We start from the raw sequence: 26,870 nt of genomic DNA, 5'->3' as shown, positions 1-26,870 counted from the left end.
CACAACACTGTCCGTCTCAACGTTGTTTCTGATTCTCACCTCCAGAGGAAGCCTCAGACTTTGTAGAAAACACCCAGCAGCTGCAGCACCTGATTGTACTGTGACGAGAGGGTAAGTGGCACATGTAAAACCTTCCTTCACACGGGGGCTGTGTCAACACATAAACACACAGTGAAGTACATCGAGGCGGCCTGTAAGCCTCCAGGATGGTGATTTATATTCTGAGAGCACTTCTCATTCCTCATCACTGTGTCAAATTGCCATATTTTGTGGGGGTATTTTACGGTATCCACGCTAGGGCCACAGCGTGTACGAGGCCCCATCTATCACCCACACACAACCCCTCAAGAGCAGCACAAAGGCAGATAGAGACAGAAAGATGGAGTGGGAGGCTGGGAGACAGGACAGGCTGTCAGTGTTTGACACCAGGAAATGACTCACTAAGACTGGACACCATAATCTAGCATTGTGTTGTTGTTTTTATTATTATTACAGCTCTCAGCATATTCATAATTCAACACAAGACATACAGGAAACACGAACATAAACATTCTGAATGAAAGAGAAGAAATCACGTGACCCGGTGGCCAACAGAGGCTCTCACCTTAAAGACATGCAGCGGCGAAGCCGGTTTCATAACTGAACACTCCCGTGAACCGGCAACTTTCTTGAGAGGCAACTTTGTCAACGAAGCAAGAGAGAAGGGAGGGATAAAGAGGTCTGGGAACAGGAAAAACTTGCGTAAAAGAACAATGAAGAAAATAGGCGTCGTCAGCAGATAGCAAACACCGGCTGGCAAAGTTGCTTATGTCCGCCTCAAAAATATTGCCAGTGCGTCACAGCCTCATGTGGAATATGACGGATCCATGCCCTTTTGATCTGCTGCAAAGGAAGTGCTTCAGTACCCAAGTTCGGGCTAGTAAGTTACAGTCGCCCATAGAAATAGAATGAGAAGATTTACAGTGCCGTCATGAGATATACAACATATTATACAGAGGGAGGTTCGCTAGCTCTACGCGCTATTTCTTTGCCCTGTTATGTTTCCAAACCTGCAAGATTGCTCATGAATAACTGATATACTTGTTAAGTAATGTCCGTGGTCCTGCAACAGTGGCTCCAGCGTTTTGATTTACATGTCAGGATGAGCGCGGGAAAAACTGCAGGTACAAATTTTAAGCAGCCATTTCTTTAAAAGGCTGCTGTTTGACTCACAGTGCAGTGCATTTTCTTTTTTTTTTAATGTCAGCATCAGACATTTGCCTCCAATGTTAAAAGAACCCCAGTCCCCATTAATGAAAACCAACCCCCTACCCATGACCCACCCCGGTCATTACCCTAATCCCCATGTCCCCAGCCCCAAAATAACTTTTCTACAAACTGATAAAACTTCACGACAATTACCCATCAACACAAAGGTCACACGAAGCTCTGTCGTTACGTCCATCCAGAAAAACTCAGAACAGCATCCCCCTCATTTCCTCACACACTCACTCACACATTAACACGCTACCTCTCTGTCTCACATTTCCAGGGGGATTAAAAGACAGGCAGCACTTGCATTCAGGTCAGGCGTACATCTCCATTGCATCACGGCTCACCAGCTTCCGGTGTTGTCGAGGATTATAAAGGACTAAAAGCAAAAGAGGAGGTTTAAACGAGAAGAGTATGAGGTGAGAGTTTGTCGGAGTGTACGCAGGTGGGGCAAGGAGTTTAGTGTGTTGCTGGTCTGCTCAGTCGTGGATGACGATGGGGCCTCGCATTCTCAGGCTGGGGTGAGGGTGTGGTGGCGCCAGGACGAGCCCCTGCGGGGGACCCTGGGAAGCCCTGCGCAGGGTGATCTGCTCGCATGGCTGTCGGCAGGCGTGCCTCAGCTGGGAGCGGGACAGCAGCCGCCTGGCCCTCCTGGAGATGTGGAGACGAGACGAGACATAAGTGCAGAAGAAGACACATGGAAAAAGCTAATATGAGAGAGAAAAGTGAATCGTTAGTCAGTATAGTTATAACAAAGTACTTTTATCTAGTTTGAAGTTATTTTCTATTTTATGCTACTTTATTTTACATATAGCATGTATATAGCATACATTTACCTGACAGCTGTAGTTACACTGGTGGTTACACTTGGCAATAAAACCTGATTCTGAATAAAGTTATTTAATATTAAACAATTTTCTTGAAGTCTCTGCATGTGTGATACATTAAGTTCTTTCCGAGGGAAGTTCTATGATTTAAAACACTTCAGATTCTTCATGAAACAAGTTTTAAATATGGCGTTTGATATTAAAAATAACACGGCTGCAAAGTTTGGTGGCAGCTGAAAAATTCATGATAACATCTTTATGTTTCTGTAAGCAGCCGTGGAAAAGCCTGCGGATAATGTTTGTGTGAATATATTATTTATACTCCGCTGTCCATAGGCTTGATTCATCTAATTCATCTGGCTACTTCTCATTACTGTGGCCACTCTGCAGTCTGGCTGCTAATTTGTCATGTATATAATTGCTCAACAACAGTGCATGAGAATGAACTGCTGCTAGTTACTCAATTGATTGCATAGCTCAAAAAAAATCTCTTTTACTCAACAATCGATTCTGTTTCAAATAATGTTTCCTTGGAGCAATGTTTGTTTTCTGTGTTCAGCTCACCTACAGGACTGTAACAAGCTTCACGTGAGGTGCGCGGCCTCGGCAGCAGAAACTGATGCATTTGACACGTATGATGGAAAAACTAATAAAGAGAGAAAACTGTAAACTTTAAGTTGGTTGGAGTGATTAAACTGAAAAGTTCAGTTTGAAGAGACCATATCGAGGTTCCAGGCAACTGAGGAAGTAATTAGAAACAAGCGCTTTTTCTCATTTCAGGAGGATTCACTGAAGCAGAGAGCGGCTTGTATCGAGCATCAGTATCTGTCTCAGTTATGAAGTAAGAGAGGGGATCATCTCTGCAGGATTGTCAGGCTTATAAATGGGCTCAGTGGTAATTTCCAGCCTGCAGTGGAGCAGTGTGCTAAAAGAGGAAGTGCTTTTTCAGCCACCGCAGCACTGAACCCAAGACTGCAGTGTATGCATGCTCACAAGCGTAGGACACAGCACTAATGTAATTCACAAGGGCAAGGCACATAACCACAATGCATACACGATTCTTCATTGCCTATAGGCGGCCATGTTAAGCCAACACATGTCCATTTTCTTCCTCTTTCTCTGCTCTCTCAGCAGCACCGAGGACACTTTCTCTTCTCTCTGAACCCTGCTGTGAATAAAATGAGCGCCAGAGCACTCACGGAGACTCCATGTACATTATGTGGCCGTTCAAGTGCGATTATAGCATCTGTAAGTGCATGCGACATAGAGGCCCCTTGAGAGATAATGACTTGGTTTTGTACATAACATCTGTATACTCTAAAATGTGCAATCACTCTTACTTTCATTTAATGTCATCTCTCTTTCACACACAGCACAGTTCTCTATGCATTACATTCTTACATGATAGTCTGAGCAATAGAGAATAATAACATGTATGTAATTATAGTGTGTGGTGGTTTGTTTGTTGAAATAATCTATTTTACAGTGTGTATGAGAAAAATAATCTTGTATATGAAACAAAATAATAGCAAGAGAAATTTATAGTTTGTGTGAATGCAATAGCTACATAATAATGTATTTAAAGATGGATGATGCGTCTCCACTTTCTCCAACTATCCAGAAATCAAGCTAAAATAACCCAGATACGAATGCCGCCATCTTGTATCGATCAATTGGAGCAAGAATCTGCAGAGTAACAATCAGTGGATGATGCCGCAGATAATGGAGATTAAAAAAAAGCCCAGGCTGTTAAACTGCGGCCATCCAAAGCCCGCTCAAACCTGATTGGTCACACTAGAAACAGAAACCAGAAGGTGTCCTGCTGCAAAATCTTGTCCCTCACCTACAGATTAGTCCATGTCCCATCTGCTAACATGGAGGATGCAGGGTTTAAGACCAATACTGCGATGAGATGATGATGCTGTGTGTATGAGAATGTGATTAGAGCAGTGTTTTTCTGAACTTACTCTCAACTTTAGGAGCCACTCGTATCAGCGGCTCAACCATGAATCTGCACACACATCTTTCAAGCTCAATACTCTGCACTGTGCTCGCACTTGTGACATATTTGGACGGAAGCGTCGCAGCAGAATATAAACCAGAGAGAGGAAAGGAACAGATTTAGGTCTGGTGGCTCATCGTCCAAAGCTCCGCTGTTTGTCTGTTCAGCTGGCCTTCGGGAGGAGGAGAGCAAACATGTAAATCCACTGTCAAACATATCAATCTGTCTCATTTGCATATCGGTTCCCTCCGTCTCTCGCTCTGTCCCCATTTCTGCTGCTCAGTCCAAATCCAACCTCTCCCTTTCTTTTATTGGACACAGTCATGACGGAATTACTTGGATCCTAAAATTATACCAATACTATGTAAAAATACACAGTTACAAGTAAATCCTTCATTCCTATTTAACAGTACTCTGATGTTATCAAGAAAATGTACTTTAAGTTTTTTAATTAAAGTACAAATTCTGCAGAAAAAATGTGGCCCTGTCCCTGATATATCATAAATTAACTCATTAGATTTACAGAATGTCACTCAGTGCTCATACATCCACCAAAGCCCAACAAGCCACTTAAATGCAATCAAGCTGCACCAAATTCCACATACTCACAGAAATCAGTCGCCTAAATGTGCCTGATTTTCATCAAGACTCATGAATAATTTCCTGAGAAGATGTTGAATGATGATGCAATGATCCTGATTCACACAAATATTCTTCCCTGACACGAATGGCATCCTGTTACCAAGTGCTGTGGAAGTTCAATCTGTAGTTTTTGTGTAATCTTGCTCAAAATAAAACAGGGGTGAAAACTTAATCTCCTTGGCCGAGGTAATAAAGAAGCATTAAGCCTAAGCAGCAATTCAGCGTTGTAACGATTCTACAGATAGTGTCGATAAATCACACAATGTGAATCTGACCTTTTGTGATAATAATTAGTGTGGCAGGAAAGAAGAAGTTAAGCTTAGCTTAACTAAGAAGTCTTAATTAACTATACTGTGAAAGTTCTTTTGTGTCTGTACTTCTGCTCTGCATGTTTCCCTTTGTGTCTAACGATGCAGCACAGTGTGATCTTTTTCTATTAACATTAATATCTCTCACTTTATTGATTTGCATGTCTGCTGTCATGCGACGCTGTGTTTCACGACCTGGTACCTGACAATGGAGCCCTGAATGAAGTGTTTATATACCTATATATCATTTTTTCTTTTTTCTTTGAAGCTTACATCTGCTCACATAGAAATAAAAAAGTAATCTCTCGATAACTTGGAGAATTCATAGAAACAGCAACTGTAATATGTGAAAAATGTGTTTTCTAGTGTGAACACTTTTTAATACACCCCCTTATTCTTTCGAGTTCTTTGAAGTCATTACACACAGAAAAGAGGGAATGAAGAAATAAATTATACTCATCTGCTGTGTCTTTAAAGACCAGCAAGACTGCAGCAGTATTTTATAAGATGGGGAAATTAAACCGTAAATCACAGGCAGTGTTACAAGGTGTTACCTAAATCTCAATCTGAAAGGTAACTTACACACTGGACCTGATATGTTGTGGACTTAAATTATCCCCTTTGGCATTTAGCAGAGTAAAAGTATGAAAAGGAACATGATTAAAATATTTAAGTATAGCACTAATGCATTGCGCATTAAAAGTGGACTTTTACACCACTTTCTACCAGACTGAAAAATCTCAATAACTATTGCATTTATTGCATTGATTTATTTTTTCATTTGAGATATTAATGCCCCCCAGAGGTTGACTCTCTCCCCTGAGTTTTCCTGCAGAGCCTCCATTGGAATAACATTTCAAAATGAACTAGAATGACACTCATCGGTCCCCTAAATGTGCCTGATTTCTTTCATCAGGATTCATGAATTATTCCCTGGGAAAATTAGGACAATATTACAAGGTAAAAGAAAGCAAAAAAAATCTTTAAAAACCTGGATCTGTACTAAATCCATAAATGCACAAAAATGTTATAGGTTCTTTGCATATAACGCTATAAACTCTGGCACAAATGTTAATTTCCCACAGAATTAACTTTAATGCTTTGTTGATTCCTTTGACTTTTCATATTGTTATTATCTTACTTTAGTCCAATTTAATGTTTAATGTTTTACACACTGCAAGAAAAGTGTTTTTGCCTCTATTTGTCTCTTTTGCCTCCTTGAATAAGAGGGAGTGATCTCCCACTCTCTCTCTCTCCTCTGTGGCTCTTCATCACACTGGGAGAGAAAGAAAGAAAGAAAGAGAGAAAGAGAGAAAGAGAGAGAGAGAGAGAGGAGCACAAAGAGATGGAGAAGGGAGGAGAAAATGAAACTTCCGATCATCTCTCATTAGCTGCAGCCTCTCATAGCAGATCTATTAATGTCTTTTACTCAGAAAACCATTCATGTCTTTACCAGGAGAGTAAATGAAAGCGTGATACAACAGCAAGGGTACAGTGTTCAGAGTGATGCTATCTCTCACACACACGCACACACACACACACACAGAGCCAATGTTGTCTTGGTGGTAAGTGAGTGATCCATGTGAGTACAGCGGTGGTTAATGTGGTAATGATATTTCCACTCAGGGACTAGCGCTGTCTGGCTCCTCGCTGGCCCATCTGCACCAGTTAGCTGCTCTAATTTTAGTCCCGGCAGTCTGAGGGCGGCTGTGAGGGCCGGGTGCTATGGCTCATTTAGACACAGGCTTAATGGGAGAACATCTTTCTCGCTCACATACAGACATGCAAACTTTCACTCATTATGTGCATGAGAGTCTGTGCCTGTGAAGACGTTTTGTTCCCAACCATCTTCAAGAGGAAAGGGACATGGAAAAATACGTGTATTTGAATTTATGCAGATTTTTATTAATATGTCATTGTGCTGTTGACTCTTTTAATTGGTCATATCATTTTCTGCATGTTATATATTGCATTTTCTAATTTTGGGAAATGTTAACATTAATTACCCAGAGGCTTTTAAATAGGCCAATGGGAATTGTTAATTTTTAAGTATTTTTAAGTTAAATTTACGATTAAAGCCTTTGAAAACTTGTATGGAACAAATCCCTGGCTGTTGGAAACTACACTTAAATAATCTTAAAACAAAACTGTCTTAAATCTTTGCAATATTAGACAAAACCAAAGATATGGTAAATCAAAGTACATTATATATATTATATGCATTGTTCCGTCATTGTTCCATAAATTCCCTATTGTGTGTAAGTATCAAGGAACACATATAAAACTACAGCACAAATAACACCAATTACATAGCACTAGCATATCATTAGTTACTCCCACACAGTCTTCAGATTATAGAGAAAACTTATATGAACTCAGGGGAAAAAATAAGTTTAAGAAAACAAAGTTAATGACCATATTCAAAATAATAATGTTTATCTGTTAAGGTGGTACATTTTCAGAATAACTGTGATGAGGGAATAAAAAACTATAGCTCACTTTTCAAGTTTAAATAAAAAATAAGAAAAAGTTTAAAAATAAGTAACAAAACTCAAAACGTTTCATCAGGTTAAAAAAAACTGTTGTTCTGTCTGTTTCAGTTTGTACTGACTAATCTAAGCTTTGGGCCGTATAGGGCAGCCAATAAGAATAATTATGTTAGTGAATGGAAGGTGTGATAACGGCTGTCACTTTTTGGGTTACATTTCTATATTTGTTTTGCTCTATTTATTTCTGACACCTGTTACTCTGTTGTTTTGAACCCCATTTCTTCAGGACATTTAATTAGTTGACTGAAGTGAATTGTAAAACCTTAAATCCTTGTGTCAGCTGGTTGTGTTTTGATGAAAATTCCCACTGCAATTGAATATCTTGATATCTTTAAGATGATGCACTGATGTTTTTTACATCTTTAAAAGATGCTAAATGAGAAAAAGACACTGTCGGCTTCCCAAATTGCCACACTGTGAACTCAGTGGGTCTGAGCTTGTATGAATTGTGTTGTATCTGTGTGTGCATGTGCACGACAGATCTGTGTTGCTTTTAATTTGCTCGACTCTCAGCATCACTTGCTTTCCCTTCACACTCACATCCACACACGTCAGTCAATCAGAGGTCGGAAAAGGGTCACCTTTGCTTACCTGGTCTCCCGGGTGACGAGGAAGAAGCTGTCATCGGGGGCATCGATCCAGTTGGGGCGCCTCTTGCGGATCATCATTCCTCCTCGGGTGTTGCCACTGCTGCTGGTGCGGCCGTTGTGCTGCGAAAACACAATTAAATGTTGCAATAAGAAGTGATTCAGTGGTGCAAGGCTGAAATATATATAAATAAAAGATAATAAGACACGTACCAGGGGGGGTCCACCTGTTGTACCTGGGTTCTCTGTGAAAACAAAGCCACAGCAATGAGAGAAAGATGCAAAGTATGCATGAGGGACTCTGCCAGCTTATGAATAGTATTGATTGGTTTATTGCTTTTCCTTGTTACAAGTGGTGCAACATATGACTGTGTTTCAATTTCAGTAAGAATAGTGAAGTTACCAATAAAAAACAAAGTGTCAGAATGAAGTTGAATCATCCAAATTATCCAAATGACCCCCATCTGCTGATTCGCTTTCAATAGAATTAGTTGTCATTCTCTCCAACGAGCTAGTTTAGATAAGAAATGGCAGAAAAGGTTATCAACTCCGGGCGTATCTCCTCTAACTGGATTTCATCAAGCATGAAACTGATGACAAGAACATTAGATATCAACACTGTACGCTCCCCAAGGTTCATTCACATCAGCACTAACTGAGTTAAAAGCAAGAAGGGAAGAATTTATCATTTTTTAAACACAACTACTAATGTCTTTTGCTTCAGGGCAGGAATAACTTAAGCAATAACAGGCTTATTGAAAAACAAGTCACAATTATTTTTTGTGTCATTGATTTAGTTGTGTGTGTGTTTGTGTGTCTACCTGAGCGCCTGTCCGGCTCAGCCCTGCTGTGGTGGTGGTAGCTGCGTTTTCCCAGCATGCCATGGGGGCCGTGCGGGAGAGAGGAGAGCAGGCGTCGAGGGGGGGGCGTCTGCAGGCCTGGGGTGCGGTGGGAGCGTGGGGCATGGGCTGCAGGACGGGACTCTGAAAGAGACGCCACACCAGGGCTGCATCAGCTAGTTTCTCAGGACCACCTGAATGTTGTCAGCTCATATTTGATTCTTTTGACAGTTATTCAGTACAATGGAGCAAAATTGTGGATAATCAAAGTCAAATTTATTGATTAAAATCTGATTATTTGCATTGATTTACCTAGAAACTGCACGACACTGGTCAGAGTGCTCCTTTGGGCGGCCCTGGTTTTGGGCAGGCGGGTCCCCTGTCCTTCTGACACCCTTAACATGTCTAAATTAAACACACACACACACATTTTACAAAGCAGTGCAGTGTTTCTCTCCCTCTACCCCATGTTGGCTGACCAAGAATAAAAAGTACCATTTTAACATTTTAACAGTTAATGTGGCAAATGTCATACAATCAAAACCAAGTGAGTGTTCATTGAAGTCTGTATATAAATCAGTTGATGGAAGGAGGAGCTTGTTTATGGTCGTCTAATGTAGATGATTAGAATGCATGGAGGCGCATGAGTCAATGCAAATCACGTTGAGGTAATAATAATGGTGAGATGCTTCCCGGTATGACATGACCACAAAAACAAATTGAAATCTCTCCCACATGCTTCCACATGCATTCACAACCACGAAGAGAACACTATTAACACACATACATCGATATATGAGGGCGTCACGGGAGCGGGCGCTGAGAGTTGAGTGCATGCTGGGGGTGGTGCGAGGTCAGGGTGACAGGGTGGGTTGTGGTTCCTCTGGAGTGTGGTGGAAGTTGATGGACAGATAACATGGACACATGAAGCACAAGGACTCGGAAGAGATGCTTTCAGGTGCGGCTTTATTGGAGGTCTACTCCCACGTTCACACAGTGATGAGAGAAAAGAGCAAAAAAAATAAAATTAAGAGAGAGGTAGAAGGTGAGATGAGAATATTGCAACACGTCAGTCAATAAAAATGAAGGACAAAGAGGAGGAGAGGGTAATGGCAAATCCAGCGTCACAGGATTCACAAAACAGAGGAAGCAACAGGATGGATTCAGAAGAGTGTTGAATGATTTGAAAATAGGCGAACAGCTGAAGTGGATGGTATGGTAAGACACTGCCGGCCAGGAGATAATGTCTTGAGCCTGATCTACAGTAATGGGGGAGGATGTAGCTAGCAGCGAATAGTGAATTCTCTCTCCTGTCATTATTCCTCATACCAGACAAAAAAATAAATTTTAAGCTTTAACCTCCCTTACTTCAAGTTTCATCAGTCCAAAGCTCATTTATCAATCATTCATTTTGTCCATAAACATGATTTACAGCATGAGGAGAAAATGTGTGCACAAAATATGGAATAAAAATCTTTTTAAATGATGATGGCAAACACAGTGAAGCTGAAGTTTAGTATTTACAATAAACATTTTGTGGCTGAGACAAAATAGAGCGTCTCTTAGTAAAATACATTCTCTCTACGTCTAACTTCAGCAAATATATAGCTCAGACTAGAATATGACTTCTACTGGATTCCATTACAGTCTAACTGTTAATGACAGGAGCTAAATCTGCTGTTATGTATATATTCAAAGTGTTAATGTAGAATAGTCCTGTTTAAACCGTCTTTGTGAAACAGTGGGTTTCAGTTCACAGTGAGTATAAGACAACACCACAACAGATCAAATTATAAAAAATAAATCTATGAATGAAAAGATGATCAAAACTCATAGTTATGAGGACAGGCAGTCTTTATTGGAAAAAGGGGGGGTGGGAGAATACAAAAACCAAAATAATAATAATAACAATAATAATAAAAACAGAAAGGGAGACAGACAGGGTGGGGGCGGAGATGGGCAGAGATGGGGGTTGATGGCGAGGCAGTCAGGGTGAGGCGGGGTGGTGTGGTGTGTGTCTGTGTGTTTCTATATGTCTGCATATGCTGTGTTTGTCTGTGTGTGTCCATGTGGCAGAAGTTAGGAGGAATTGAAAGAGCTCTTACACTCTGCCTTTATGGCCCCACAGTTAATGGGGACAAAGGGCCGGCGCGCAGCACGGCGCAGCCTGATGATGTCACGGCACATGTGCCGGGCCAGCTTGGTGAGGCGGGTGGCCTGCAGCAGGAAGGCCTGCTTGGTCTTCATGGAGGACTTGGGGCTGCCGCTGTTTCGCATCGGCACCATGTGGTTGGACTGGCGTGGAGCGTGACCTCGTGAGCGAGACTCCTGGGGAGGAATGAAGGAGACAGAGAAATGCAGGTGTAATGATGAAAATGACACATTGCTCTGAAAACCTGAACAGTATTTTCTTCAACAACTTGACAACATTTTCGGAACCAAGCTGAAACATTTTGCATATTTTGCACAAGATATTTCTGTATTTTTCATGTGTAAACTTTTTAATAAATACCCAAGGGAGTTGTTTCTCCAAACGTTATGTGCTACTGTTGTTTATTTAGTTATGATTATTTAATATCAGACACATTAGGCCATGTTAGAGTCCATTTCCTGGTTATTCTCTGTCCCATTTGCCTCCACACCACAAGATATTCTAATTTACAGTACTAACAGACTAGTTTTGATGGAATAGTGGCATCATCTCACTTTGTTTTGCAAATACTACTAAAATTTTACTGCCAAGCTGCTTGGTGATTAAAATTCAAACATCACAGTCCAGCTTTGAAATACCAATGAATTAAATAAAAAGCATCATCAGATGATCAGAAGTTGTTATCAATGCGTTTACATGAGCAGCAATATTCTAGTATGAACCTGATAAATATAAAAGTCTGAATAAGATGCTGCCATGTATCCAGCATTTTCTGATGTTAATCGGCATGAGGTCATACTCAGAATGAGCAATAATCAAATTAAGACATGTGGAATAGTCATTGCAATAATTAGATTTCTTGATCTTGTTTTTTTTAAGAGGTTGCAACATTAACATACAGCAGTTACCAACTGCTTAGCAACACATGCCCTAGGATACAGTTTACACAGGTGGTAGGATGTGATGTTGATGTGTCATAATCAGACTGTGCTCTAAGCGGTATATTATATTCGTAACTCATATAAACATCATAATCAGTGTTACGTCTTTTTCAAAATAAGGTCAATAGCCAGATTATTGGGGTCCATGTTAACACAGAGAGCAAAAGGTGGGAGTTTATGTGATTGCAGATTTCAAACTGGTCATTGAGTTAAATCAGCAGCTTCAGCAAAGATGACGAAAGAACAAATTCATCACAAGGCTATTCAATAAAAACGTCAAGTGAACTTATACTGTGGACTGGCAAGTGCACATGTGGAATTAACAATAATGGTTGCACTCCATCCATATCAGACGACTCCAGGACTCTGCCTTTGTGCACTGTGATAAGTGCCACTCCAATGAAACTGTGGCACCATTTATAATAATACTATTACGACTGTGCTTTTTCCTTTTTGAAGCATGTGCTGAGAAAATGGTTGTCGATTGCTTCAGGTCTCTACACTGCGTCATCTGCAATCTCTAACAAAGAAATCTGTACTCCACAAATGAAAACTGACATATTTATCCATCAGATTTTCTTTTACATTTCATGATATAAAATTATAAACTACAGTTAGTCAAAGAGTGACTGCACTTTCCTCGACTTTCTTTTTCAGTGCCAGTCATTAAAATGTGTAGTCATCGGTCTGCTGTGAATGTATAGAATTACATTTCTCTTGCCTGGTCAGTTTTCACAGTAGAAAATATAATCCAACAATAGAAACAGCAGATGTGTGAAATGAGGCTATTAACCGCTAATATATAGATACTGTATATGATGATTTCAGCTCAGTTTAAGTACTGTAGATATAACAGATTTTAAGAGGCAGCAATAGTATTTAAAATTAGGAACATGAACCAATTTGTTTTTGTGGAACCAAGAAAGCTCAACACTTTTGGACCTCTGAAAACAAAAAGAGGATTTAGAACTGCTGTTTTAACTGCAATCCTAAACATTAGAACAAGCAGAAAAACCTGATTCAGACACATTTTACGCCTCCACCATATCCCACGCGTTTCACATCTGTGCTTTCGGACTGAGCTTACATTGCTTGCAGGAACTGGTGAGGTCCTCTCCTCTGGGCCTTCCGCTCTGCTCGGCATCTTCAGGCCGCCGTACTTCTTCCAGTACATCCAGCAGGAAACGCACAGACGACACTGCATGTTCGGAGGCCCCCAAGAGTACCACTGGGCCGACTGCATGGCTGTTAATGTAAGCATTAAAGCTGGTTAGAGACATCTCCAGTCTCAAGACACTCAGCACTACAATCTCATCATCGCTGTCTCTAGCTCTGACATAATTTATGTTATCAATATCTACACACAAGGAGGAAGCACAGTAGATGCTTATTGGTGACTAATGAGATTAGTGCTTATATAAATGCACAGAAACTTCGAATATGAAGTCATCAACAGACTTGTTAGCTGCAGCTATAGTGGTACATTAGATCCAAACTTTGCTTTCAGGGATTGAACACATATTTTTTAAGAATCTCTGTTTCACATAAATCTGAAACCAGTTTAAATGCAGAAGCAGTTTTCATTATCCAACAAGATATTCATCACTGGATCAAAAACAGCTGTCAAGATAAAGAAGCAGTGATGGTAGAAATTAAAGGAGAACATCCCTTATAGATTCAGCTGAATTTGTCCTGTTCGTTTCTGAATTATCCATGTTCCCTTTTGTGTTTTAATGTTACACAAACAAACAAAACTCACTATAGCAGCTCTCGCAGGCTCGGCCCCCGCCTGATGCATGGTAGGCCCCGGGGCCCGCTCCATTCACTGTGGCCATCTTGCCATTGGTCACTGAGATCTGGTTGGGGTTGGGTTTGTTACTGTCAGATAAAAACAAGATGATGAGATTCAAGAAACACTTCTACAGCTTTTGGCAGCACTTTATATGTTAAAACTAATTGTCATCTTGCAGCAATGATGCCGATTGTGAGTATTGAAACGTGAAATGAAGTAACTTACTACGTGGGGATATAAACCTGCTTCAGTTTGCTCTCTGCTTCTGCTGCCTTCAGTCTCTTCTGCTCAGAGGAAAAACAGAAACAACGGACAATAGACTCATTTATACAGTTAGAAAAGAAACATACTGATGATAATGATCTTGATGATTTGAAACTTCAGTGCGAATAGGAAACATGAAAACAGGAGCCCACAGATACAAATATAATCGCTGAATTGAACATTCAGCGAATGTGTCAATGCATTTCAGAGGTGTTTCCTTTCTTTTTGATGTGATAGTTTGCAGACACCTTCCATTCCACTGTGTAAGATGAATTTTTTGAAGAAAATAATTGTGTGCTGGAATACCATCTTATGGGCTGACATTCATGTGCTATATTTGGCTGATGCCCTTGTTTGAAGTGACCTCTCCTCCAAAAGCTGTACCAACACCAACTCAATTTTAATTTGATCCTAACCTCTGACTGAACCAAAATTCACTTTAGTTCATAGTCACTTTAAAGGGGAACTTCAAACCATGATTTTTCTTTTGTGGAAAAAGACGGAACATTAACAAAATAAAGGCTTTTTTTTCTTCTTCAAATTAAAATTAAAACCTTTCCAGACCTTTTTAATTCTTTATTCAAGGAAACATTTATTAGAGAATGGTGAAAAATATATATTATTTTACTGACTAAATTGATTTTTGCCAGATTTCTGTTAGCACCGCAGCAATAAGAAAAAGTAAGGAAGTAAGGAATAAAAAAATTGAGGAAATTTGTAATACAGATTCAGGACTGAGGCAAAAACTGTTTTTCAAGACTAAGATGTTCCAATACAAAGTCAAAATTAAAAATCACAGCACTGAAACATTTGGAATGTCATTGTTTTGAAAATTAGGAATTAGTCTCACCTGTTGCACATATCTGTCTGTGGTCTTCCACATGTAGTAGTACTCTATGATACTGGTCAGAGACTTCCATGGCAGCTTCAGGAGAGGAAAGAATGAGGAGGGTGGGGGGAGAGTAAATTAATGGTATTAATATCTCATGTTCTTACCATCTGGGTGCGAAAGCCGTCATGTATATGCATGAGAGAGAGGCATCGTGACCACAGAGGCTGAAAGCTCCCAGTGTCGCTTGGTTCTGAGCCTCAGACAAAAAAAAAAAAAACACACACACACACTGTCTGTCTGTCTGTCTGTCTGTATCTCTCACACACACACACACACACACACACACACACACACACACACACACACACACACACACACACACACACACACACACACACACACACACACACACACACACACACACACACACACACACACACACAAAATAAGTATTCAGGAGCACCTGGTGTCACCCTATACACCCATACCATTCATTCTACAGTAAAGGTAGGTGGAGGGAAGGAAAAATTCAGCAGAATCACATTGTCACCCCCTGTAGGGAAAGGTGGCTGTTAAAATTGGCAATTTCGTCGTTCACAGAGCAGCAGCTGGGGTCAGCTTGAATTCATACCAATTACAATGGATTCCCATTGTGAAAGGCTTCCACTGAGTGGGGAAAGGACATATCAAAAGTCCCCTAAAACTTTTCAAGTAACTCCTGCAGCTTAATCAAACATGTACGGTGTCCAACAGTGTGTTCAATAAGTTTTAAAGTGTCAAATATTTCACTACAACACCTCTGATCACACAGCTACTATTTGTAGGCTTCACAGGACTTTGGTCCTTGGCATACATGAGCATAGGAGTGGACAGCAATGAGGCAGGAGCATTGAATTAAGGGGTGCAGAGAGTTCCCTTGGGGAGGTCATACAGTAGGTAGTAAAGGAATATTACAACGTGACTCAAGTTAACATGAGTCAGGACCATAGACTGTATATAAAGAGGTCAGGACCCTATTTTACTTGAGGCGCCAAGCACCAAGTGTAACGCATCAAGCGTGACACAAGTGTCTTTGATGGTTTCAGACACACAAATGTAATTTTCTGTCCTGCTTCTATTTGTTTAAAGGTTCAGTGTGTAGAATTTAGTGATATCTAAAGGTGAAGTTGCATTTTGCAGCTGAACACCCCTCACCTCACCCTCCCCTTCCAAACATGAAAGTGAATCTCTGGAAACCTTCAATTGTCATAAAAACTCAAAAGTTGTTTGGTTTGTCCAGTTTGGACTTCTGTAAAAAACATGGCGACTTCTGCAGAGAGGACCCGCTCCTGTAGTAATTATAAAGTATTTAAATATAAAAGGCGCATTGTAGGGTAAAGTAAACAACAATTTATACAATTTAAATGAAACACACTAGTGAAAACATCACAACGATTATTTCATAGTGAATATCTGGCAATAGATCCCTTTCACCCAAATCTTACACACTGAACCTTTAATTGGCAAATGCACTTTCACCCATCTGAGCGCCCATGGGTGTGTTGGTCTCAAAATGGTTAAGGTCCTCGTCATTGTGAATTTGGCCCAAAAACAATAACACTGTATTTCATTATTTAAAGAGTGCATTATACACTCAGTAATATACACAACACTTGCTTGTTAAAGACACAGATGATCTGTTTGACCATCTGTTTCAGAATCTGAACCACCCTCCTAGCACAGGATGTTACAAAGCCACAGTGTGACAGCAGATATAAACACTGACTTACAAAGTCTTGTCGAATGTCGTTGAAGTCTTTTCCGTATTTCTCTAGTGCCTCTTCAAACATGGCGGCTTCCGAGGCGCTCCACTCCTCCATCTCATCCCTGCAGAGCACGGGGCCGCCCGCTGGGACCAGCACACTCAATGCACTGGACAGGTCATAATTATGGCGATGCAGTGTGTCCATTGCGTGGAACTGCAACAAATAGATACAGGAAGGGAGTTAAAATCTTGAACGAATTACTGAAAGGAAAAAGGGCCAGATCAGATTTTCTTTTTTTCAAAATTAAAAAGACTGGCCTTCATAATGTGTTGTTACGCTGGCTCTGGTTCTACTTTCTCTCCACAACTGGATTGAGGTTTGGACTTTCAGAAGCCATGACCCATCATTTATCATAAATCACAATTGGCTCCTGCAGGGTGAGTATCGCTTTGTGTGCGTCCAACTCACCAATGTGATATCTCGTGAGGCTGCAGCTGCACTCATGTGTAAGCTTGGTTGTCTGACTGAGCTGCTGCAGTCCAATGCTCTAGCAAAGGTTCCAACCGCTCTGAAAAAAAAATGCATATGTGCAACGTTATAGAATATATACTATATATGAGTTGAAAGGAATCAAGAATTTGTATACCAGCACATTATATGTCATCATAAGTAGGGCTCATTGTTGCACAGAAGAATAACCACAGACAAATAGCTGAGAATATGTTTCTAGAGACAACAAACAAAATAATAAAAGGTTAAACTACAATATTTAAACCATCTTTGTATCATTCATCTTTACTGCAATAGTTAGCAATTAAAAGTGATTCATTCCACTTTTTTTTCAGGTGTAAAAGAGTAGTAATCAGCCCTACTTATGGTATAATCCAGAACTAAAACAACTGGAATGTGCATATATTATTTTTGCAGTCATGCTTAACATTATCATACACAAACAGAGCAAAATAATGGAGCTAATTAGTACGGTCTTCCAAGACAAAGAGTGATTTAATTTCTACGTAAAATGAGAATTTAAGCAGTTTTAGTTGCAGACTGAATGAATCGAGTTCACAACAGGTTACTATCTGAAACCTTTGAACAGGAAGTTGTGCAAATGTCTGAGATGAAATGTTATTTACCGTGCTACCACTAGGAATTGGTCTATCTGTTTGTTGGTAAGTGGACACTCCGGATCCCAGAGCTTTTCTTCTAGCTTTGACTGGTCCCTGTCATCTGCCTCACCTGCAGGACACAGAGACACCAACTAAGACACAGCTCAACAACATCACAAGAAAATAACAAAATAATCTACTTATAATCCAATGTCACATGATTATAAACCCAATGAAATTGCCCACAAAATGTCCACTTGCTGTGGAGAGAAATCCTACTTTTCATGATTGTACCTGAGTGAATGTTGTTTCTGTTTTTGATCAATAGCTGATGGGCACATCCTATTACCAGATCCAAGTTTAATCTGCTATAAACTGTACAATTTAACATGGTGTACAGTGCACCACACTCTCCACACAGATGGTTTGCAGCTCCAACTGCCTGGAACTGCAATATGCTCAAGATTTTAAGTAAACACACATACCAAGGATTTTGAGACTTTCACCTCTACAGCTTCTATGAAATATTAATACTTATAGAGATTCTACAACGTTTGTTTAAACTAGAAACTAATCAGGTTGTGACATGATTCATTGTCAAATCAAGTGGAATATGCAAGAAAAACATTCAGGCTGCGTGTTTGACAGTGGCTTGAATTCAGGAACACTTATTAGACCATTAAGTTACATAGTGTGTAGATTAATTCACAGATCGCTTTAACATAAACAAACAAGAAAAGCTGGTATTTTCTTCATGGTCAGAATGAAGCCTATATCTACTTACTTTGAGACCTATCACACTTATATTTTCACAAATCAAATGTGCAGTGAAGACTGACCCTCTTGTAGCATTTCAGGTACGTCTGCCTGAAAGCGAGGTCCCACTCTGATCTCTCCTTTGTCAGCCAGCAAGGTCTTCTGCGTTGGGTCATACACCAGTGAATAGAAGAAGGTATCCTGGTGGTAACAAGACAGCAATTAACAAAACAAAGAATCCGCTTCCACAGTTTTTCGCAGCATGGGTTTTCACACAAGCTCCAATGTCAGACTCATCTTCTTTCTTATACATTTAACCCTGAAACTTGAATCTATTTGAAAATCTGCTGGTACACTTGTAATCAACTCTTGTATAGTAGAACCAACCAAATCTACAAATAAGTGTATAAAGGTTTGAGGCAGCAAATGGAAAGAAAAATACCATTCAAATACTTTTTTTTTTTTAAACTTATTTAGGGACAATCATAACAATCTTCATATGAAAAAACATGACCTAGTATGACTAGAGAAAGCAAATCAAGTCTTTCCTTTCTCCAGCTCACCTCTTTGTCAAGGTATGAAAGAACGGCTTCAGTCTCATTCAGTAATGCGACACTGCACTTCCCCCTGACAGAGAAAGAGAGAGGGGACAGGCACCATGTAAAACACCCGACATGTGACATGATCAGTGTTTCAGTAAAACACACGGCATGTGACATGAGCAGTGTTTCATAGGCATGTTCACGCCTGGATGAGTGACTACCCATGAGCACTGCCTGGAAATGATGAGCAGTTGGGTGCAGTGTGTGTTCTAGGGATGTACATCATTAACCATTAGCCGACAATAAGACTTATGCAGACAATAAAAGGTCGGTTTATCTGTTAAGAAACTTCTTGGATATTGGTATCTTGAAGCAGGTATTCCCAAAAAGACTGTGTGCGGTACCTGATGTGTGTTGCAGGTAGACTCTCATACTGCCGGGAGAGGAAGAGCTCTCTGTGACGAAGCTGGTGTTTCTGTTTTTCTGATAGATCTGTCTCTGTTGGGTTCTCCTTCTCCTCTTCCAACTCCTCTGCAAAATAAACACACACATGACAAATTACTTCAGATTTCATATTCAAAGAGACACTGATAATAACTAGTAGCCATGTGTCACAGATGACACAGTGAAGAAAAGAATATGACAACAGCCTACCCGTGACAGATACATTACAGACAGATGATTAAAGTCACAAATAGTTTCAGCCAAATTCGTTCATTTATCTTTCAGATTTCATCCAAAGACAATTAATGATATATTATGTGTGAGCAGACTTCAGATACAAAACAATAGGCTGGTAAAAAATCTGCAGATGACACTCAATCACTAACTATTGCTGCCATAGCCAAAGACAAGTCATTATGCTCAGGACTATTACTAGATATCTAATTGTGAAACTATTTGACTAGCTGGTGTGTTGCAGCTGAGTCACCACACAATGAAGGCAGCAAATAAACATTTAAATAGTTCAGTCATGTACTTATATATACATATAAATAAAAAAGATCTGCTACATGTATTATTCCACCGGATGTTTTCATTATGGAGGGATGTCGGACTTTCCCTGAATTTTCATGCTTTACTAGTTTGTTCCGTCAGAACAGCTTATCGCATGGGCGAATAGCTTTGGAAACATAACACTGGAATTGAAAGGGCGAGGGTGTATCAGACCATTTCTGTAATTTTCTGAATCCAACATTTACACCCACTTTGTTCTTTGATTGGCCAGCTGTGCAGAGGGGAGAAATGATCCTCCCTACTCTTTGCTTTACATATTTGACAAATTTATTTCTGAAACTTTCCACGTGAACAACCTCTCCTCTAGATCTACTTCCTAGTGTAGCTGTTTGGAGAAACTACCTTTTAAACAACTTAAACTGACTAGTTTGTATGAAAAGGTATAGAAACAGTGGCGAGTGACAACTTTGCACATTTCTGGATCTTCTTTGCTTGCAGGCATTCAAGGAAATAGCACAAGTGGGAGTTACAAAGACATTCGAACACTATGACTCTAGTTTTAATATGGAATAATTCTGAGGGAAGTGGGTTTCAGACTTGGCTGTAGGACCCTCCATCGGGCACTTCAGCTGAAGCACATGCAACAAATCAGTGTCATTTGTTTCATTCACCATTTACAATGTTTATACATTTCTGGAGTAAAACAGTCCTTATTTCCTTATACGTTATGTTGGTGTTCTTACTTCAATCCGACAGCCTGTCTGCTTTACTTTGATACATCAGAGCTATAATCACAGTGGAAAAAAAAAAACAAACAAAGCAAAACTCGCTGGTGAACTACTCAAGGACAACTACAGGAAGTCTCGCTCTTCTCACCAAAGTAAGCGACTGGTCGCTTATTCACCTCATATTGCAAGCTAAGATGGAGAAAAGGGGAAGTCGCACAGACTTTGAGTGTCAGAAATTTAAACACAAACAACTCTATTGTGTTTGAGAGGCAGCAGCCATTACTGAAACTGATGCCTTTCAATCTTGGGAAATAAAATCTAAACTATCTGCATGAGAGTGAGGGTAGATGTGTATTATTTTAGACATCTTCTGTAGAGATTATATTTGACTCCTAGCTTTTGTTTCATCCTGAGGTGCAATAACTAATCAACACGAAAGACAAAACACATTTTCGCTGACGTAGCTCCAAAATAACTCCACTTAGAGCACTGGTGCACTAATCTGAGCCATAAATGTGAAATATTTTTTCAAAGTGTGTTTTGCAGTGTTAAATTTGATGGTTGCTTCAGTCTTTTCTACTGCCCAGCTGGTATTTCTTACTGGGTCTCCTTCTGCTGATCATTCTTACAGCCATAGTCTGATTCTCTCCCTCTTAGTAATAAGCAATTCAGCAATTACTATGATATATCAATATCACAGGGCCATATTTTCAAGTTTCAGTTGCACCACCTCCAAAACTGCCGTCGCTAATTGGCTGCACTCAGAGGCTGTGCTTGACATGATGGGGGGAAAAAACAGAACTTATTGATAGCGCAGGTTAAATTGTGCAAAGAAAACGCTAAGTGGAAAGGCTGCAGAAAATGTCTGCTTGACTGACGTGCAGATGAAAGCCCATTATGATGCCTTCCTTCACAATAGATGGCTAAAAATTCAACCATGGCTTAAAACCATTCAGTTTCGAAAGTGCCAAAATGTACATTAATCACCTTACTGTATCGTATATTGACAAATTCTAAATTCTAAAAATACACGGATTTTCTATCTTTATCTTTCTATCTATCCACCATCTCTCTCCACATTTACATGTCTATGAGCCCTTTGTTTGTGTGGGATTGTGTTTCAGGGTTAAAAAATACATGTAAAAAAATGAGTGTAAAAAGAATTTCCCCTTGAATAAAGTATCTCTTCTTCTTCTTTTAAATGCTAAATGTAAGCTGCAATTAACAATAATTTCATGATCTATTAATTAACTGAGTTCTCAATTAATCTATGGTCTTAATCGTCAAAATATAATCCACCAAATATTTTTTTAATTCATCAATTGTTTTCTCTACTGTTCAAACAAACGGTTCTAAATGCTAATATATACCCTTTATAAAGAAGATTTATCTTAAAGATACAAGGCTGAACCGCCTACATGGGAGTGTTTTGCACGTGGGAACCAAACAAAAGGTGTTTTTGAATGATGACTCACTTGCATGTTTGTCTGCAAGCTGGATGAGGCTGTGGGAGATGTCTCTCCTTCTGTAGAAACAAACCACCTTGGCCTCCACATTCCCACTGGCCGTCTGAAACAGAGAGAGATGACAGAGATGAAGATGGACTGGGCTGGCAGCAGCTCCCTGCACACATTGCTAATTTCCCATGAGACTTGTTTTTTTGTGTGCCTGTCAAGCTTCTTCGAGCAGCTATGACAGGTTGACCAGGGCATCAACAGCACTTATGATCAAATGATTGATTGTCTCGCTGTATAATTAAGCTGACAGGCTTAAAGACACTGGCCGGTATTAAATGCATGACTGATGGAGAGTGAGGGGATGTGAAGGTTTGAAAAAAGTGGCTCCGACTTCTACAGCTTTGTGGATTCAAGTACAGGAAGAGCATTTGTACTTGATGATGTTCCAATACAATTTTTCCTTTTCGATTCCTATTCCAATACCTGGACTTTGTGCTTTGGAAGATACCAAGTACTGATTACCGGTATTTAAACAGCTTTATACAACTATTCTTGTATGGAAGTGATGATTGATATCCCTCTTGTATGGCCAGGGTCAGGTTTAACCATTTAAAGAACACAAAATGACAGTCTTGCATATGGTACACGTCGCAGTTTTACTGGTGGGACTGTCCAGCATGAAATATTGCCAAACTGCTGATATTTCAGCTAGTTCTGGCTAACACTACACTACCTAAAATGACTTCTTTGCAACTCTGCAACAAGTACTTGCCAGTGGCAGTACTACGCAACTGTTGAAGCATTGAAGCAGCAAAGAAGAAGTGTTACTAATTCACTGGATAGTCATGGTTTTGGATGAGTATACATATTTGCGTAGTTTCCAATGCCCAATCCAGCATTTTAGGCAGTATTTGAGACATTTCAGATTTTCTGATATCAGTATCAGAAATCTGAAAGGTTTCTGATATCAGTATCAGAAAATCTCCATTTATGACAGTTTTCCCATGAGGCACGTGGGGGGGAAAACATCAAGCATAATGAGAATAATTACAGTGCAGCCCCAACATAAGTTACAGCTGCAAAAACCTCCATCACATCTAATCAACCACTCTGTCAGTCTCAACACAAAGTGAAGATTATTAGCTTTGTAAAGGCAGAAACTATCACACTGACTCTGCAGGGAGTTCCCGTTATTGCAGCCACATTTTGGCCTATGTAATTACATTGTATCCTGTCTATACGATATTCCATTTATCTTTAGTATGTTTTCTTTCATGCTGACACTGATGTTAGCTGACATTTCCCACCCACACCACCTGCTTATGGCATGTATATATCTGTCACCAGGGGATCAGATAGAAACAACATTTCAACCCGGCCCTGACAATAAAGTTGACTGACTTTGATCTGTGCAACATGGGAAAAGCTTTTCTGACAAGCCTGGTAAAGATGATAGTGTGGTATTTTATTGAATTAAATAGATTATGAATCAGGGTACTCTACAACTTATTAAACATTTATAAAGCTAGTATCACCAGTTACTCAGCCTGGAGATAAATGTTAGTCTAGACTTATCTGAGCTAAAATAATCCTTACAGTGGTTTCTCCCACCTACAAACATAATTTCTTCAGATGTGTCCCACGATATAAATGGCATTTAGAAGAAAGGGGAAGATCTGTCTCTCTTTTTATGATATTACAATCATTTAGTCAAGAAATGACCACACATGCCTACACCATTACAAAGTAGGGTGGGTGCAGGAACAGAAAGGAATCCTTGTTATTTACCCTCAGGCATAAAGAGGCATAAACACACACACAAAAAAACTGACATGACCACTTCATTACCTTGTTAAGTTCTTCTATCCGGCGGATCAGATATGGGTTACTGGAGGAGTTCTCAAAGAATACATAATCTGCAACAAAACACACACACACATATTACTTCACTGTATCAGAAAACTGTGATGCTGAACAATCATGTGTGTTGAAATGAAAATAATATAAGATCCAAACTAGAAACATGAATGTGTGTTTATGTGCAATTTTAACATGCTAGCACCACTGAGAATATACGAGTTCCACGTTTAACAGGTCAACACAAGCAATATAGATGTGTGCAGTAAGTTTTCCACAACCTGTGAGATAGTTTCTGTTCTGCCATAACTTTTGTAAGGTAAATAATTTGGGAATAAGGACAAAGCAAAAACCCTACTACGCCTTGAGTTTCCTCTGCTCTTCAACCAACTGAGTAAACTTGATTTCACCTAACCTAAGAACACTGAAATCCAGCCTGATTCAATTGCACCTGGGAGATTATAGGGTAACTTTGGAAAAGTTCAGTCCATAGCAAATGCTGCCTTTAAACGCTGCCTGAAATTTCGAAATTACAATGGTCCAGGGACATAAACAACCCAGCCAAGAGGCTAATATATCACAGCTGTCAAAGTGAGACTTTCAGTTGTATTCAGTGCACACATAACACTGTTGTCTGCCTCTGGATTCAGAAAAGGTTTGTCCTCATAGCTGTAAAATGATGAATTACAGCTCTGGCAGATATATTCATCTTTTTATTTTGCGCTAACAGTGGCATTAACAGAACTAGAGCTGAAAAGACTGGTCCTTTAGATCAATGTAAAAAGTATTTGTGTCTGTCATTTTTCACAAAGTACAAGCAAAATGATGCCAAATGTGCAGACTCCCTGCTTTTCTTTGTCATACATCATTGCAAACACAACATTTTGGGTATTAGGAGTTTTAGCTAAACAAATTTAAAGGAGTGTGACGTTCACAAATATATAAATAAATGATCAGTAGCTGCAGCCATGTATGGCATCACCTATGGATTAGGAAGTAACATTCTTTTTTTTAAACGTGTTGCATCACATATGTGTCCCAAACTGACAGAAAACCCAGATGCCCGCAGAAGCTAAAGTTGAGGTAGTTTCCAGAGAGCACTTGAAGGCAGCAGCTCTGCACTAGAGTTGAGCAAACTGATGTAGTGAAACAAACCCGATCCTCCTGAGACTAAAGTGATGCCAATAACATCACCTGAGCCGAGATACTTGTTAGTGTGACATGTCAAGCACCGAGACCATTCCAGCGTGATCATAACAATAATACGCACGTGAGGTGACTGGGAATAAAAGGCTTTGACCCTCCAGACGCAACGACGCCACCAACCCAGACAATAATTTGATGTTGAATTCCACCTCGGGTGCTAACAAGCTAGCTAACCACTGAAGCCAATTTGCTAATTACTGCCACTTGCGGTGGATGTAGGTGAACAGTGGGGGAACACGAAGCATGTAACGTGGCTGATATCGTAAGATGCGAGGCTGAAAACAGGGTAAAAACCAGCGCCCGGGCTGCGATCATGGTAATCAGTGGAGCCATAGCTGGTGCTAACGTTAGCTAAATTAGGTATCGTACTAATGGCTGCATGCCAGAGGAGGCAAATACAAAGGCAGCCTCAGACTCTCCGGGGTAACATTCAAACCACTGCTTTAAAACACATGTCCGGCGGAGAAGCCACGCTGAGGCTCGGGTTCCACTCTCCCCGGTGTAAATACGCAGAAAACCGAAACGCAAAGGAAGGTGCCGACCAGTGAAAAATGTTTACATTGTGAGCTAGCCCATGTAGCAAGCTGGCGGCTAGCTGCTGTGGCCACGACAGACGCGAGGCCTGACCCATTTTGGATCCCAAATATTTTGAAATTATCGCCCTCCTGCTCCACGTTAACGCGCCCGTGTTACCGAAACCACGTCCGCGCATCGCCATCAAACCCAACCGAGCAGAAATATCTCCACAGCGAACCCCCCGCGGGGAGTTAAAACCCCGGGACGGGTCGCTGCTGGGAGGAAAAAGGTCCACATTGACATACATACCTCCGACCCGGTACATGTTGGCCGCCATTTCTGCCCTCCCGGAGTGTAAACCATAAACCAACGAGGGAAAAAAAAAAGAATAAATTAACAATAACAACAACAATAAAAAAAAAACAAAGAATAAAAAATAGACTTCTTAAAAAAAGGTAAAGGGTGCGATGAGACTCCGGATGTGCACCTCAATTGGGAGATTTTTTTTTTTTTGGGCAATTCAGCCCCCCCTCCCCTCCTGATACGATACACAGCACCCTTTACACTACAGTGAAGTCAGAGCAGCAGCTCAACCAGAAAAACCACTGGCTGCTGCTGATGACGTCAGAGAGGGGGGGGGCGCGCACACACACACACACACACACACACACACACACAGGCACCCACACACACACACAGACCAAGTGCACTCACAAACTCTGCAATGCATTTTTGCAAGTGGCCATGTTGACTTGAGGGAAAGACTTTTTGACCCCAGCAATTTACTGTTGCACAAGTTTATGTTTCGGGTTCTTTATATTTTTTCACATCAAACATAATCCTCCCATGCCCTTTATACATAGAATATGTAATCCACCATTGTGGTGCAAGCTTTTGCTGTTCCTCTAACAAGGGATGTCCTCCTCCCCATGTCTGAGGACCCATGGTTCTTGCACTACTAAAGGTATGGTTAGGTAGATGAGGGCCCTATAGCAGGAGAGAAGTTGTTTA

The 26,870-nt window shown here is 40.3% G+C and overlaps 1 protein-coding gene across 4 annotated transcripts; it reads right to left on the bottom strand.

Moving 5' to 3' along the window:
• Positions 1 to 461: 461 nt before the first annotated feature.
• Positions 462 to 26,471, bottom strand: mta3 (metastasis associated 1 family, member 3). Of its 4 annotated transcripts, XR_011239707.1 has the most exons (21): positions 26,169 to 26,471; positions 24,129 to 24,196; positions 22,299 to 22,392; positions 19,543 to 19,669; positions 19,160 to 19,223; positions 18,680 to 18,797; positions 17,868 to 17,970; positions 17,200 to 17,299; positions 16,756 to 16,944; positions 15,005 to 15,079; positions 14,116 to 14,174; positions 13,858 to 13,976; positions 13,186 to 13,343; positions 11,111 to 11,333; positions 9,318 to 9,410; positions 8,988 to 9,149; positions 8,570 to 8,677; positions 8,380 to 8,411; positions 8,171 to 8,289; positions 6,226 to 6,306; positions 1,764 to 1,902 (listed from the first exon to the last, which is right to left on the bottom strand). XR_011239707.1 is itself a non-coding variant. In XM_069517496.1 (19 exons), the coding sequence occupies exons 1-18, from the start codon at positions 26,194 to 26,196 to the stop codon at positions 8,167 to 8,169; spliced, it is 1,935 nt and encodes a 644-aa protein (XP_069373597.1). In that variant the 5' UTR covers positions 26,197 to 26,471; the 3' UTR covers positions 462 to 1,902; positions 8,161 to 8,166. The 4 variants fall into 4 exon arrangements, 3 of the variants coding, with proteins under 3 accessions (XP_069373597.1, XP_019939007.1, XP_069373598.1); XM_069517496.1 differs by lacking the exons at positions 6,226 to 6,306; positions 8,570 to 8,677 and having other exon boundaries at positions 462 to 1,902; positions 8,161 to 8,289; XM_020083448.2 differs by lacking the exons at positions 6,226 to 6,306; positions 8,570 to 8,677 and having other exon boundaries at positions 462 to 1,902.
• Positions 26,472 to 26,870: the final 399 nt, after the last annotated feature.

Source organism: Paralichthys olivaceus, chromosome 21 (genome assembly GCF_024713975.1).
Source record: "Paralichthys olivaceus isolate ysfri-2021 chromosome 21, ASM2471397v2, whole genome shotgun sequence".
Lineage (NCBI taxonomy): Eukaryota > Metazoa > Chordata > Actinopteri > Pleuronectiformes > Paralichthyidae > Paralichthys > Paralichthys olivaceus.
Note: the sequence above shows the minus strand (reverse complement) of the source record. Positions and strands in the feature narration are given on the sequence as shown.